This window comes from Delphinus delphis, chromosome 8 (assembly GCF_949987515.2).
Source record: "Delphinus delphis chromosome 8, mDelDel1.2, whole genome shotgun sequence".
NCBI lineage: Eukaryota > Metazoa > Chordata > Mammalia > Artiodactyla > Delphinidae > Delphinus > Delphinus delphis.
In genome coordinates this window covers 99962096-99976664 of record NC_082690.1, presented here as the reverse complement: position 1 = coordinate 99976664, position 14569 = coordinate 99962096, and the positions used below count along the sequence as shown (strand labels likewise).

Below are 14569 nucleotides of genomic sequence, written 5' to 3'. Positions count from 1 at the left end.
AGTGTGTTTTTAATGACCTGTTCCAGGAAAATTTTCCACGGGAATATGTGTGTGTGGTAGAATATATTGGCGTGAATAGTCGATGTCTTGACATCTTACAGTTCAAACCCATTTGGGATTATGTGAATATGAGCTTCTGGAGGCTGCTGGAGCCTCCCATGGTCAAAATGTTACAAGAGTAAAGAAGATTAGAGAAACACCATGTTGGAATCATCTGCTGCAGACGAGAACACACATACAGTTTTATTCATTTAAAGCCATTTTCGAGGACATAGACAGAAATGTCCCCCTTCCTTTTTTTTTTCCTAATCACAGGAAATATCTTCCATTGGTGGTCAAAGTGGAAATAGCACTGAGAGTGGAAATTACATTGTCTATGTACCTACCAGAGCCTGGCAGCACTCGGCATGTAGCAAATGCTCAAATGTAGCTGATAGCTTATAGTGACGTCTTCCTAGTTTAACATTCTTTCTATGTAAGGTAGTAACGTCTCTGAATATGAAAAAGAATCTAGAAATAGGGTAAATATTCCCTGAGATTTGGCATCATAAGTAATTATGTTATTTTCAAGCATGATCTTCTTTCTCAGAATGTCTATAGCACTTAGTGTCTGCATTCTATAATCTGACAGCTAATTGTATATTAATGATTTTTCAAAGGTTGTGAATGTCTAAGTCTTTTTGTCCCCAAGGGGTAAAACCTGACTTCTGACTCTTGTGTGTGTTTCTCAACACCTGTTTCATGCTGGTCAGAGAGCAGGTGCTGACAAAACCTGTTGACTTGGCTCTAGTAGTTTATGTAGACATTGGATAGGCAATTTGGTTATTTCAAGCATTATAGCATTTGAATAAGATCTAGGTATGAAACAGGCTCTCAAAATTACTTGCTGTGACCACTGACAAATTACCTTTACTTATTTATTTACTTATTTTCTCTTTGAACATTTGTAAAATAGGGATAGGGATTTTTTTTCCTTGATCATGGAAGCTCAATTGCAATTATTTGATAAAATACTTTGTGAACTGGAAAATATTCTACAAATACTGATTATCCTTTGTAATTTGGGTACTCCTCATGGCACTTTTTCTATCATTCTTTCTTCCTTTGCCTAAAGGCTAAAAGTAGGTAGACAGTGCAGCCAGGAGCCTAGAAGAGGAGTTAGGGGAAGTTAAGACAGACGGAGATGTGTAAGCGGTGCTGTTTGTACAAAGACAGGGGTGAGGACTGGCCACTTAGAGCTGCCCCCGTGGGGTGTGGAAGCCACAGTGTCAGCCCCATATAAAGATAGATGGAATGGGATCTTTATTGTACCTCAGTATTATTTTTTGCTTTCCTGAAAACAGTGGTGCAAAAGAAACTCCACGAAAAATGTAGATGTGGAAGGAATTAAAGATAGCTTAGGGACGGCATGGAGCAGTCACTTACATTTTTCATCTGGTGCAGAGTCTCCCTATTGCGGAGGGAAAAAATGAAAAGACAAGCGAACTACTACCGCTGTGACTACCACTGCACCTTATCCAAGGAACAGACCAGTGAGAAACCACATTCTGAAGCCCTTATTCAGCCTATTGTTTTTTAACGTAAGAAAGCTGTCCTAAGCAAGAAACATGATGATACAGTCTACTACAATGGCCTATGTTCATCCTCTGAATGAGGACGGGGCGAAGGGAGCTGTGGTCCCTCCATGCAAAGACCAGAGCGACATGGAGGCTGCATGCAGAGTGCCTTCAGAAATGGGGGTAAATAAGTCTCTTGGAAGCTGTGAACGTTAATGTCTAAAAAAAAAGAAAACAGAAAACAGAAAAAAACTAGTTTAAGGGACACTATCATTTTCTAACGGTGAGGCTTCCTGATCTTGGGGAGGTTCTGGAAACGTTATTTCCGTTTCTCCTTCTCCTTCTCCTTCTCCTTCTTCTTCTTCTTCTTCTTGGACTGGAATAATTTCAATGTCCTCTTCATTCTTTGGTTGGGAAGATATTTCAATCTGCTCAACCACTTCTTCTTTTATTTCAATTGCCTGTTCCTTTTTTTCTTCTGCTGACAGGAGAACTACGTTCTGGAACACAAAATTGAACCAACTTTTCTTGACCTTCATCACTGGCACATTTCTCAACAATCTGTATGAATATCAAATGCCTCCTGGTTTTTATGCTATTCATGTTATTTTCTATATGCTTCCCAGTACCAGGATTGATTTCCCAGCTGCTCAGATCCTTATCAAATCACTTATCAAGGCTCATCCTCAAGGCGAGCAGACACTTGCCACTTTGCCTGGAATGATCGCACAGTGTCTGGGAAATAACACTGCAACAATAGAGGAATTTAGATTTTAGTTTTGACTGGCCTTTATTGGAGATAACCTTGGGAAAGTAACTTTCTCTCTCCAACCCTGTCTTCCTCATCTGCAAAATGAAGGAATTGATGATGATTTCTAAATTCTCTTCCAAAGCTAACATCCTATGGTTCTGAAGCAGTTGATAATAGACCTGTCACTGGGATATTCATATCTCCCAATTGTGGAGCCTCTTTGAACCTATTGTTTTGGAAGAGGGATTAGAAGGAAAGAGGGGAGGAGAAGGGAATACTGAGAAATGAGGTGCAAGAAATAGTGGTTTTAATCAGCCTTCAGCCATCCTGTTTTTATGCATTAAGTATGGAATTCTGAAGTCAAGAGGGATGACTTGAAGTCCAGCAAAAAGGTTAGTAAGAGGATGTACATAGCATAGGACTGTATCCTCTGTCTAACCTTTAAACCTATTTCAGATTTCAAGACCTTTTCTCCATTACTGGTATTTTCTGCTTTCCAGAAATATGCTAGGATCACTTTTCATGATGTTCCCAGGCTCATCAGATTACACTCTCCATAAATGACTCTTTGTAGATGTGATTTTCCTACAGGGAGTTTGTGAACAGCATGGCTTCTACTTACAGCTTTGGGTCTGGAGCATATTTTTTTCCATTCGTTCTCAACAGTGCCAGCTGTCACAAGTTTCTGGAGGAAGGCAAAGAGCAACATCACTGCAAAAATGCCCTGAAGAACAGAAAAGTGAGGGTGAAAAGGTAATAATGAAAATATAAGAATATGGCTGGTGCTCTGTAAGTGACTGTGGACTAAAAGATCAATTCTTTAGGGAAATAATGACTGACTGTGAGAACTGCTAGTATCTGCATAACCCTAACCCTTAGCACAACTCCTGGCACATAACAGATAGTGTATGTTGCTGACAGAAAGTAAAGCAGTAATAATTAGTTGAAGAATCAATTCTGTGTAGGCGAGAACAATTATTGAGTCCCAAATTGAACTGTATCCAGCTTTAGGTGGTATGGTATCGCACTAAGGAAATCTCTCCACACTTGGGAGATGCATTTTTTTCCCTTTCAAACTCTACACTAAAAACTCCTTGAGGGGGCTTCCCTGGTGGCGCAGTGGTTGAGAGTCCGCCTGCCGATACGGGGGACACGGGTTCGTGCCCCGGTCCGGGAAGATCCCACGTGCCGCGGAGCGCCTGGGCCCGTGAGCCATGGCCGCTGAACCTGTGCGTTCCGGAGCCTGTGCTCCGCAACGGGAGAGGCCACAACAGTGAGAGGCCCGCGTACCGCAAAAAAAAAAAAACCTCCTTGAGGCAAATGATGTTTATTACAACTTAGGTTCTTCAGTGTTCATCTTAATCAATAATAATAATAATAAATTTTCTGTTAATAATAATAATAAATGTTAAAGCTAGCACTTCCTTTGTACCAGACACTGTTCTAAGTGCTTTCCATGTATTAACTCATCCCTCAAAACAGCTCTATAAATACTATAAACAGTAATAAATACTATCACCTTCCCCATTTCACAGTTGAAGAAAATGAGACAGTGTGATCAGAATTCTTGCTGAACACCATATAGGCAGTAAGTAGCAGACACAGACAGTCTGGATCTAGAGCTGATGGTCATAAGAAAAATGCCATACTTCCTCCCTGAAAATAAATCCAGTTTCGCACTTACCAAGAACAAAAACCGTATGCTGTCACAATATTGCATAGCTAGAGAGTTTTTGTCAGCGGGGTTAGCTGGTTCACAGTTGTGTATGTTAATGTATGGTGTGGGAGCCTTAGTGAGGTTCAGACTCTCCATTTTAAAAAAGTGGGAAATTGTCAGATTAAATATGTCCATGATCAAAAAAATTATTCCAGAAATAGCAGCAAAGAGGCTCAATGAGTTCATTATTATTCTCCCTCTGACCTGAAATAGAGACATAAAGATTTATTAATTGAGTTTAATTACCAATTGAAGAATATAAGCTAGGAAGGAATTCCAGATCCCATTCCCCTGACTCAGAAAGGCACTACACCTAAATCATCCTAAGTTCTATTTCTCTCAGTTGTTTTTAGTCTCTTTGTCACTATAAAATGAAAACCTTCATGTCTGAACCTTGTCCCTTTCTCAGATTTCCCCATCTCATTTATGCCACCACCATCCAATCAGTTCATCAAGAAAACATCCTAGGAGTAATCCTTGTACTTCCTTTCACTGCCACTGCCACCAGAATACTAGTAGGCATTCAATACACAACTGTTGAGTAAATGAAATGAATAGTATTCAGATTAGATCACAGTGAAGCAGGATGGTATTGTGGGTATAGGTAGGGAAAGAGCACATAGACCCCTCTAGGTCTGTACCATCAAGTGGAAACAAGCAAATGGTAACCCCTATTCCCTCCCTCTTGCCCCAGGTTGCAGTCAGCCCCAGTCTATCATCTTTCAAGATACAATTAAGGCTGATGTCTCCGGGCAGCACAGGTAAGAGGATGTCAGTGTGACTGTGCTACCTTGCCGGGATGATAAGAGTTCGAAACAAGAAGGTATGTGCAGAAAGTACCATAACGGTGTGGGGTTGTTGGTGATTATCTTAAGACACACATATTTCATCCCTGGTTGTATGACCTACAGGTGGCAGGTCAGTAGGACTGACTGTATTTGGAGAATAAATACAACTTGATCTTCATAAACAGTTTTTCTTTTCCCCCAAGCTGAGTTTGGCAGACCACCTCTAGACAGGAGTCATCTCAACCTCCACCGTCCCCACTGACTTCGGAAGCGACTCAAATTAGTGATAGCGTAGTAAGTGGAGAAAAGTTGAAGAAGGAAGCTTGCTGGTAAGCTCTTGACCTGTACAGAATCAGGGGTTCTTTCTGGGTGTAAATGTGTCCTGAGGGGTGATATGCACAAGACCACTCTAGCTCTTTATAGCATCTGAAGCACCCTCATATATATTACTCCATTTTATCCTCAGGAGAGTTTCATACGGTAGCAAAGACAGTATCTCCATTTTATAGGTTAAAATTCAGAGGTACAGGGGCTTCCCTGGTGGCTCAGTGGTTGCGAGTCCGCCTGCCGATGCAGGGGACGCGGGTTCGTGCCCCGGTCCGGGAAGATCCCACGTGCCGCGGAGCGGCTGGGCCCGTGAGCCATGGCCACTGAGCCTGCGTGTCCGGAGCCTGTGCTCCGCAACGGGAGAGGCCACAACAGTGAGAGGCCCGTGTACCACAAAAAATAAAATAAAATTCAGAGGTACACAGGGGTAAACTGACTTGCCCAGGGTTACAGCTGAAGGTTAACTAGGACTTGAGTCAGTCATAGCATTGATTAGACAGTTTTCCTAAATGCTGGTCTGAGAGAAATGACAAGATTTTCAAAGAGATCTCAGTCTCACACAGCATCTCACATTCCTAAGACCATAAGCATGCTCTTCAACGATCTGCCTTTAATTCTGTTTCCATGAATATCTCATTTCCATGTTTTTTATGAATGAAATCACAACGGCATCATAGAGGATCTTTTGCTTCTTAGGATTGAGCGATAACTCAGTGCTACTGTAACTGCAAAGGTCTTCAAGGGTCCTTCTTTTCAACTGAGAAAATAGCTACTTCTCTGATGTGTGGGAAAGAAGGACATACGATTACTTGCCAAACTCTTCATGGAGTTTTTCTCCGCTGCTGCCAGGAGTGATCCAGAAATGATATACTGTAAAAAGAGAGGTGGTGGGTGGGGAAGGGCAGGGGCGAGACGGGAGAAGCAGCAGAGAGAGAGAGAGGGGCAGAGAAGGAGATCACTTTTTAACATGGAGAACTGGTTGTAAAAAAGCTATCCACACTTTCAACCACTTTCACTAAACTATCCAGTCCTTTTTAATGGATTTATTCATTTTTCAGCATATTTCTCCCTTATTCAGGCTCAATCCCATTCAGTCCATGCCTTTTATTCAATCAGATGGGGAGCTGTGACTAGGAATATAGTAAGACCAGAGGCAGAATTCACATTTCCATGTCCATTAGTACTCACACTGTGAAGTTAAACGTTTTATTTTCAGTTTTCCTTTTTGTAATTTGGGGAATTGCTCTTTGGAGTTCACAGTGTTTTAAATGGCGTTGATGGCAATGATGAGTGAATTGATGTAGAAGAAATACTTGGCCTGAATGTCGTAGGGACTTCATTCAAACATGGGCTGCTACAGGAAGTGGCCATTATTTCTCATCTTCCTTTTCTACTATTCAAGCTCTAAGATGGAGGAAACTCTTTCACGACCCCATCTCTCCTTGTGCTGAAAATTTCAATCCTGGACCTGTCTTCATAGTGGCATCTATGAAGAGGTAATGGTGATGAAAACATCACTGTCCCATACCACATCCAGACAGGGTTACAAGCTTGGAAAACAGGCACGTGAAACAGCCGTAAGGAGTACTGCTCTGCTGATAAGTGAGGGGAGATTTCTTTGGGATGGGACTAATTTCACCACGTGAGATCGTAACTAAAGAGAATGGTAGGGAAGAAGGACCAGGTGGGAGGAAGTTTGCTTTCTGAAACACCATGCTCTACAGTCCAAACGTCTAGTACCCAGCCCCCTTCATGCTGGACACTGACTTTGGAGAGGTCCTGCTTTGAGAAGTCTTTCCTCCCTGTGTAGGGCAGCTTTCTCTGAATTCCCATGAAGCATGACCACTGACTCTCAACCGTGGGATTCATGCTCCGTGCAGTCCACCTCTCTTTCCACTAAATCACGTCAACCAGATAACCTGTTCCCTGCTCCTGTGCTTTCCTCAACACAGAAATAATCTGGTCTATTCCTGTGGAGCTTTTTAACCTTTTTGTCTGTATCACTCCCCAAATGGTTGTTAGTTTTTACTCACCATAATGCCTCCCCAGAGAGGGTACCACAAAGTTACACAGATGGGTGCATAGACCTCCGCGTGAAGCAACAGGAGGCCGCCCAGGGCAATGTGGAAGAGCCCATTCATAACCTGGACAGCCTGGGGAGAGAATAGGGGCACTGATGGATGAACTGAAGTAAGTCATCGTCAAGTCAGAAAGCGCAAGTGAGGCCGGAAGCCCTGGTTCCTGACCTGGATGGGGCTGTGTAAGATGTCCAAAGCAAGCGGTGAAGGTGCCAAGACCTTTGTCTTGTTCCGATTCGTTTTCCCTACCACCTGGGGCATTTCCAAGGCAGGTATATGTGGTATGCTGGTGATGACCTGGGACGGGAGACCCCTAACTCTGCAAGCCTCAAGATCAAGCGGGGGCATAAGATCACCACGATAGTCTCTCTGTACGTCCCTGATTTGGCCCCCTGTGTCAGACATAAAGATCACCTCAGGTGGGGTCAAATACCTTCCAGTCGGATTGAATTTTGTACCTGGCCTACAGCATCTGCTTCTGTAGGCCAGAGAGTCCCTAGGATGTGGAGTGGAGGGCAACTGACTTACCCCCAAAGCCTTAGATTCCCTCATGAAGAAGCTCTGTGTGGCGCCCACCACTGAAGGCACCCTCCTGGGAATTAGTTTCTGAACAGGCTGCATGGCAATAGGGCCTGCCGGGAAAGCTCCACTCATGGAATTTCTGGGCGTCGTCATTTCACCCTCAAAAGTCCTAAAAATAAAACAAATAATAAAATGAGGGGAGAGGGAACAGGATTCTTGGCAGTCTTTTATCTCATGTCGTGCACCTGAATACTTTCCTCTGTATTCTCTCTGTGGGTGTCACTGATGGCAGACACGGCCTCTTCCTAGTGACTTTGGATCTAAAGCAAGGCCTCCTGCCATGTTCTAAGACAGGATCTGGAGGGGGCATCTCATGCAAGGGTTTATGGGCCCAGGGATCCCTGCCCGTATTCTTTTTTTTGTGTGTGATATGTGGGCCTCTCACTGTTGTGGCCTCTCCCGTTGCGGAGCACGGGCTCCAGACGCGCAGGCTCAGCGGCCATAGCTCACGGGCCCAGCCGCTCCGCGGCATGTGGGATCCTCCCGGACCAGGGCACGAACCCGCGTCCCCTGCATCGGCAGGCGGACTCTCAACCACTGCGCCACCAGGGAAGCCCCTGCCGGTATTCTTGACAGACACATTTGGACGTGTTTTCTCTCTGTCGAGAACGTCGCGCTCATATTCTCTGTGTTCTGTGTGTCTGTCATCTCTGGATGCTTTCCTTGTGCTTTCATATTGGAAAATATGGGCTCGTCCTTGTCCCTTTGCTTACCTGCTTTTGTCCATTGGGATGGGCCAGAGTCACCATGCTGGAGGATGGTGAAGACTGTTGGAGTCGAGAGGGGCCGAGTCAATCTTCCCTCCTCCCACTAACTCTGCCACCTTGAGTAAATCACTTCAAGGAGGCTCTTGAAGGTTCTGTGTGAGACTGTGGCCTCTGAATCAGACTGCCTAGGTTTAGATCATGATTCTTCTATTTGCTGTGAAACTCTGGGTAAGTTCTTTAAACTCCCTGGGCCTCAACTTCTTCAACTGTAAAATGGGGATAGTAATCATTCTTATCTCATAGGGTTGCTGTGAGACTTAAATGGGCTGATGGTGTGTGCATGGCTGGTTTCTTTCCGTTCAGGGATAGCTCAAATGTCAGCCTCTCAAAGAAGCCTTTCCTGAGCCCTCAATCCGCAACGCATCTCTCTCACAACGTCCCATTTTATTTATTTGGGAGCACTTATCCCTGTGAGGAGTTACTGTATTTGCTTGCTTGTGTACTGTCAGTCTCTCCCCACTAGAATATAAATTCCTTGTGTTCTCTGTTGTTTAGTATTTAAAATTATGCCTGGATTTAGTAGTTTCTTCATGAATATTATTGAAGAAGTAAATGTATGCAAACACCCATGTCTGGGGCTTCCCTGGTGGCGCAGTGGTTGAGAGTCCGCCTGCCGATGCAGGGGACACGGGTTCGTGCCCCGGTCCGGGAAGATCCCACATGCCGCGGAGCGGCTGGGCCCGTGAGCCACGGCCGCTGAGCCTGTGCGTCCGGAGCCTGTGCTCCGCAACGGGAGAGGCCACAACAGTGAGAGGCCCGCGTACCGCAAAAAAAAAAAAAAAAAAAAGCACCCATGTCTGAATCATTATTAGCTGCTTTTGTTCTTGTTCAATATTTTTACCTTTAGGAGCAGTAGTTTCTACTTTTCCCATCTGAAAAATGAGAACAATACCCCTTTCAGAGACATGTTGTGAGAAATAAATAAGTTACCGTAAGTGAAAGTGCCTAGTACACAGGCAGGAAGTAGTAAATGCTATTCGTCCTCCGTGATGATCAGTTTCTGAATAGAAATGTCCCTTTCCAGCTCTAACATTCTAAGACTGTTCTACCTTCTTCATCACGTGATTCCCTTCAGTATTCATTTCTTTATGTCAATTACTTACATGAATTCTATTGGGTCTTTCCTGGGACCTGGAAATCTCTCTTTAGGGACGCAATTTTGGTCTTGTCTTTACTGACTGTAAGTCACGTAAGGGGCCTTGGAGGCCAAAGCTGTCTGTCCAGCTTACTTATCTTCCTAAAGTCACGCAGGGCTGGGCACCTGCAGGTATGCTGGAAGCCAGGGGCTCGGGAGTCTCCCAGGCCTCACATCTGTACCCACTTCCTAGTAACAAAGACATTTCACATCTGGCATCTCATCTGAGCCTCACAGGGCAGACAAGGGATGAACCGTGGCCTCTGTTTTGTAGAAAGGGTAACAAGGGCACCGAGAAGTTAGGTAACTTGTTCAAAGTTACACAACCATCAGAGATTTAAAATGAGGGCTTGGACCTAGCCAACAAGGTATCTGTGGTAGCAGGCTGCTTTGTCCCCCGTGGGGAATAGGAATTCAGCCTTTCACTTATGAATCTCCTCCTTTTCCTTCAAATAGATGTGTGGTTTGGATGACTATACATCGGTTGAAAACAGAGTATCTGTCTGGGCCATGGCTGAAGGGGAAGAGGGGAGGCTGTGGGTCCTTCACACCTGATTTTGCCCCAGCCCTAGATTACCAGATGTCGTGTGCTCTTAGGGATCCGCTTTGCACCGCAAACCACCCCGCAAGACCACCAACAGGAGGGAATATTTTAATATAGACCACTAAGGTGTTTACAGACGGATTCAGGCAGAGTTTTTAGGGCCAGTCAGACCTCAGAAACCATTCCGTTCATTTGATAAATGAGGAGACTGTGGCCCAAGGATGAGACACGCCTAGTTAAAGACCTCGCACTTAGTGATGGAACCGAACCAGAAAGGCAGCCCCTAGGGCTCCGAGGCTCGTGCTCTTTCTGCCGCACCTCGGGCTGGACCACACAGCTGGAGTTGTTCACTGAGCGCCCGCTCTGTGCTAGTTAGTTCCCACGCTCCCACAGCTTCCCTGCTAAGTGGGAAGTTTCTTTTTCTCTGCAGTTGTGGAAATGGGGGTTCTGAGAGGTTAATTAATTTTCCCACGGTAAGTATGGAATGAGCTGAGGGTTACCACACTCCTCTCCAGAGGGCTCCTTTTAATGAGGACAACTTATAAAGCAAAGGTCATCAATTATCTGGACAGAAGGAGATGATTGGACTACCATTGTTTTCATTTCTCCTCACTTTTCATCTGCCTAAGGCTGTGTCTATATTATTAGTCAGATAAACCTTTTGTGTAAGCAAGTCCTCCTTGGGCTTTGTCTGCCATGACTAATGGCAGTAATGACCGTTGGAGGGGAATATTTTATTTCTCTTAAGATGATGTCTCACTATGGCAACTATATTTCTACAAAGCCTTCAACACATACCACTGTAAAATAGTTTATAAACACAAACATACTTGTTTCTCTGTGCTACTTCATTTTTTCTGGCATATGTGTGTGTGTGTGTATATATATATATGCATGCCAGGTCATTGTAGACTGACTGGGTAATGAAAGATTTTATTCATTTTATTCTATGGGAATATGTGAAACTAGACCACACACTCATCAGGTTATTGTAGAGTCCTGTAGCCTTACCCTATATATTTTTTTTCTTTAATTGTTCACCATGACTGTTTGTCCCAACTGTGTGTTTTCCAACACACAGTTATGCTCAAAGACTAGTTGGTACACTAGTAGTGGTTACTGATCACAGTGGTCAAAATGTGGTCATAAGATTTTTTTTTTTTGCAGTACGCGGGCCTCTCACTGTTGTGGCCTCTCCCGTTGCGGAGCACAGGCTCCGGACACGCAGGCCCAGCGGCCATGGCTCACGGGCCCAGCCGCTCCGCGGCATGCGGGATCTTCCCGGACCGGGGCACGAACCCGCGTCCCCTGCATCGGCAGGCAGACTCTCAACCACTGCGCCACCAGGGAAGCCCGGTCCTAAGATTTTATTATCACCGAACTATACTAAACTCAGGACTCAGTTTATGAGACACTGCCCTGTTTTATTACAGCAATTTCTGCAAATCTTCTTGGGTTTTTAAAAGGCACCACTATTTCCATGTCCTTCTCTGAAGAAGATCTCACAGCGTTTATGGGCTTTGGTCTGAATAATGACCTTTAGGTCTAATACTTCCATCATTTACTCAGAAGTTCAAAGCTGCCCAGATTTTGTTACCTCCACTTCCTCCTTTGCCGCTCAAATAGTTTTGCATTTTCATCCCTTGTGGCCTCCTGTGCGCTTGTCTCTGAGGAATAACATTCTTAATACTTCCTTTTCCTCTGCCTTCGCTCTACAGCCCGTCTCCTTCTACTGTGTCGTTAGTGCTTCAATGAGATTGGTTGCATCTTCAATCTCTTGCTATATTTGGGGAGTACTGAGCAGAAAGAGCTAGTCCTAGCTCTGTTGCTTGCTACCGTTGTGACCTGATCTCTCTATTCAAAGTTTCGTTTTGAGAACATGAGATAATTTGCAATTTATAAACTACTAAAGGCTCAAAGAATAATTATCATCCCTGGAACCTTTGTTACGATTAAAATGTGCTGCGGTGTCTCCCCAGTCCCAAAACCCCTTCCTTTAATCCAGGACTGTCCCAGCCACTGCGCAGTCTCCCCAGTCCTATACTCCCAGCGTCTTAAAAGCTTCCTCTCTGCTTCCACTTCCTCACGACCCACTCACTCCTCGACACTCCGCGGCTGCTTCCTGCCAGAGCCACTCAGGTGAAACCGCCTTCTTCAAAGACTGTGCTGCAGGGTCTTCCCGGGCATCCCAGGGGTTCAGACTCTGTGCTGCTATTGCAGGGGCACAGATCTGATCCCTGGTCGGGGAACTAAGATCCTGCAGGCCACCAAGATCCCGCCTGCCACTGCGACCCCGCCTGCGGCGAGGTGGGGGCATAAAAGCTCCACGAGAGAAAGAACGTGCTGCAAAGCCAGGCATCATCCCTCGGGTGGCTTCACATCTGTACCCCTGTCACCCAGGCTTAAAACGTTGGAGCCATATTCCGCTCCAGCTCCTTCATCTCCCACATGGAAGCTAAGTCAGGCAGTTTCTACCTCTGTAAATATCGTATTTTGCAGGTGCCAGTGTCCCCTCATGAGTTTGATTCTCATTTCCTCTCCTCTCGTTTCCTCTACTGGTTTAGCACAGAAATCTTGCTTTTCTGCCTTCTGTCTCTCTCTTTTCTAACCCGTCCTCCACAAGGCAGCTAGATCAGACTCCCTTAAATCCCTGCTGAAGTGACGCTGAACTTGAACTCATCTCTGATCTGTCATTGCCTGCCGGGGAAAACCCTTTACCTGGTCGCTCACAGCCTCTACGTAATTTCTTAAGCTCACATCCCACTACTCCCCACAGAGCCACTGGTCTGGATGCCTCTCCCGCTTTCTTCTTTGAACCTCTCAACTTTGAAATGCTTCTCCTCCCACCCCCTTCACTTTCAGTGCCGCTGCCCATCAGACATTCACATCACCGAGGCTCTTCCTGGCCAGGAATTCTCCTTCAGAGCCCACAGCTCTTTGCATTCCTTACTTGTCACTTTCTCATGTCATATTGTTAGTCCCTCTAATGGAGTGTAAATTCCTTTTGGGAACGCCTTACTAGGATTACGCAGGGAACCTGTTTCCTATATACTATGAGCTCAAGAAATGGTAAACTGAACGGTAAACTGAACATTAAACTGAACTACTTCCTCGGGACAGGTTTACAGACACTCAGGATGTCGGACCAAAAGGTGATTGATTTCATCTCACCGGTCAGTCAGTGCGATCAAGCCATGTTATGGGAAACAGGGGAAGGGAATGTTATAAACTGGTTTCGGGAGACCGTGACGGCAGGGTTAGAGGTCGTCTTTGTCGGCCTTCATCAGATCTTCCTCTAGTCTCCAGTGCCCACTCTCTCTCTCGGTTTCTGTGACGGATTTGAGGCAGGGTTTTGTGCTCGATTTGGTGTCCACCAATCCCCTCCAGAAAATGTTCTCCTGAGAGGCTTAACAACATCTAGGGGTATTCACATGTAGTGGGGTAGCCTTGGAGACAAAAGCATTTAAAGCGAGAGGCGTGGAGTTATTTTCGTTACAGCCGTGACTGTTTATTTTCTTATTTGGTTCGAGGCTGTTCTAAGAGCGTCAGGATTTTAGCTCATTTATTCTTCATAACGCAGTGGGTATTACTACTGCCCCCACTTTATAGGTGAGGAAACCGAGGAGCATAGAGGTTTAGCAACTTGCCTGAGGTTATAGGGCTTGTGGATGGCGGAGCTCAGGTTTGAGCCCAGCAGGTAGTAACCGTGCTTTAATCTACATGAGGCAATTTACTACTTTTGTAGATGGGCCAGGGTCATTCTAGAGAGAGAGAGAGAGTGAGTGAGTGGTTAAGGTAGTAGGTGGACGGACAGCAGGCCTTGGTATCGCCTTTCCTCAAATGATGACACTATCAGAAGACCTGACCAGGGAAGCCCTAGAATTAAAGCCAAGAATCTCCAGTCTCCCACTCCATCCTACGCCTTCTCTGTCACTCCCTTTTAGACACTTAAGCAAAGCAAATGGATTCCTTACCTGAGTCTCCAAGGTCTTAAGGCTCAAGGGCTGACGTGGATGCTTGCGGCTGAGTTCGCTTAGACAGCTAGGTTCTCGAGCACGCAGCGGGCGAGTGAGATGGGCCAGGCCTGGGATTGCTGATAGAGACCAGGTGACAGGAAATTAGTGGCTTCTGCTACCTTGGGTTTTGCCCCAATTACTTTAGTTTAATACACACTTATCAGAGCTGAAGAGGATATACAAAAAAGTTTCTGCCTTACCAGGAGGTTTCACTTCTTGAAAAAGATCCCAGGGGACTGCCGAGCGTACTTTACGCTGCCTTAATTAGAAGAACTATGTAGGCCCCCACCCTGTAAGCAGGTGTGGAT

At 45.3% G+C, this 14569-nt stretch overlaps 1 protein-coding gene across 1 annotated transcript; it reads right to left on the bottom strand.

Annotated features, from left to right (window-relative positions):
- Positions 1-1551: 1551 nt before the first annotated feature.
- Positions 1552-14321, bottom strand: LOC132429225 (B-lymphocyte antigen CD20-like). The gene is made up of 7 exons (XM_060017438.1): positions 14220-14321; positions 7746-7908; positions 7173-7292; positions 5953-6009; positions 3992-4228; positions 2930-3031; positions 1552-2056 (listed from the first exon to the last, which is right to left on the bottom strand). Exons 2-7 carry the CDS (start codon positions 7890-7892, stop codon positions 1814-1816), a joined length of 906 nt encoding a protein of 301 aa, XP_059873421.1. The 5' UTR covers positions 7893-7908; positions 14220-14321; the 3' UTR covers positions 1552-1813.
- Positions 14322-14569: the final 248 nt, after the last annotated feature.

What these genes read in the sequence shown, in the direction of transcription:
- LOC132429225 (XM_060017438.1), bottom strand. Translation starts at nt 7,892, where the DNA reads ATGACGACGCCCAGAAATTCCATGAGTGGAGCTTTCCCGGCAGGCCCT. An exon ending in GGGAATCTAAGGCTTTGGGG is followed by an intron (nt 7,293 to 7,745) that starts GTAAGTCAGTTG and finishes TTCTCTCCCCAG; the next exon opens with GCTGTCCAGGTTATGAATGG. An exon ending in CTCTCTGGGGAGGCATTATG is followed by an intron (nt 6,010 to 7,172) that starts GTGAGTAAAAAC and finishes CTCTTTTTACAG; the next exon opens with TATATCATTTCTGGATCACT.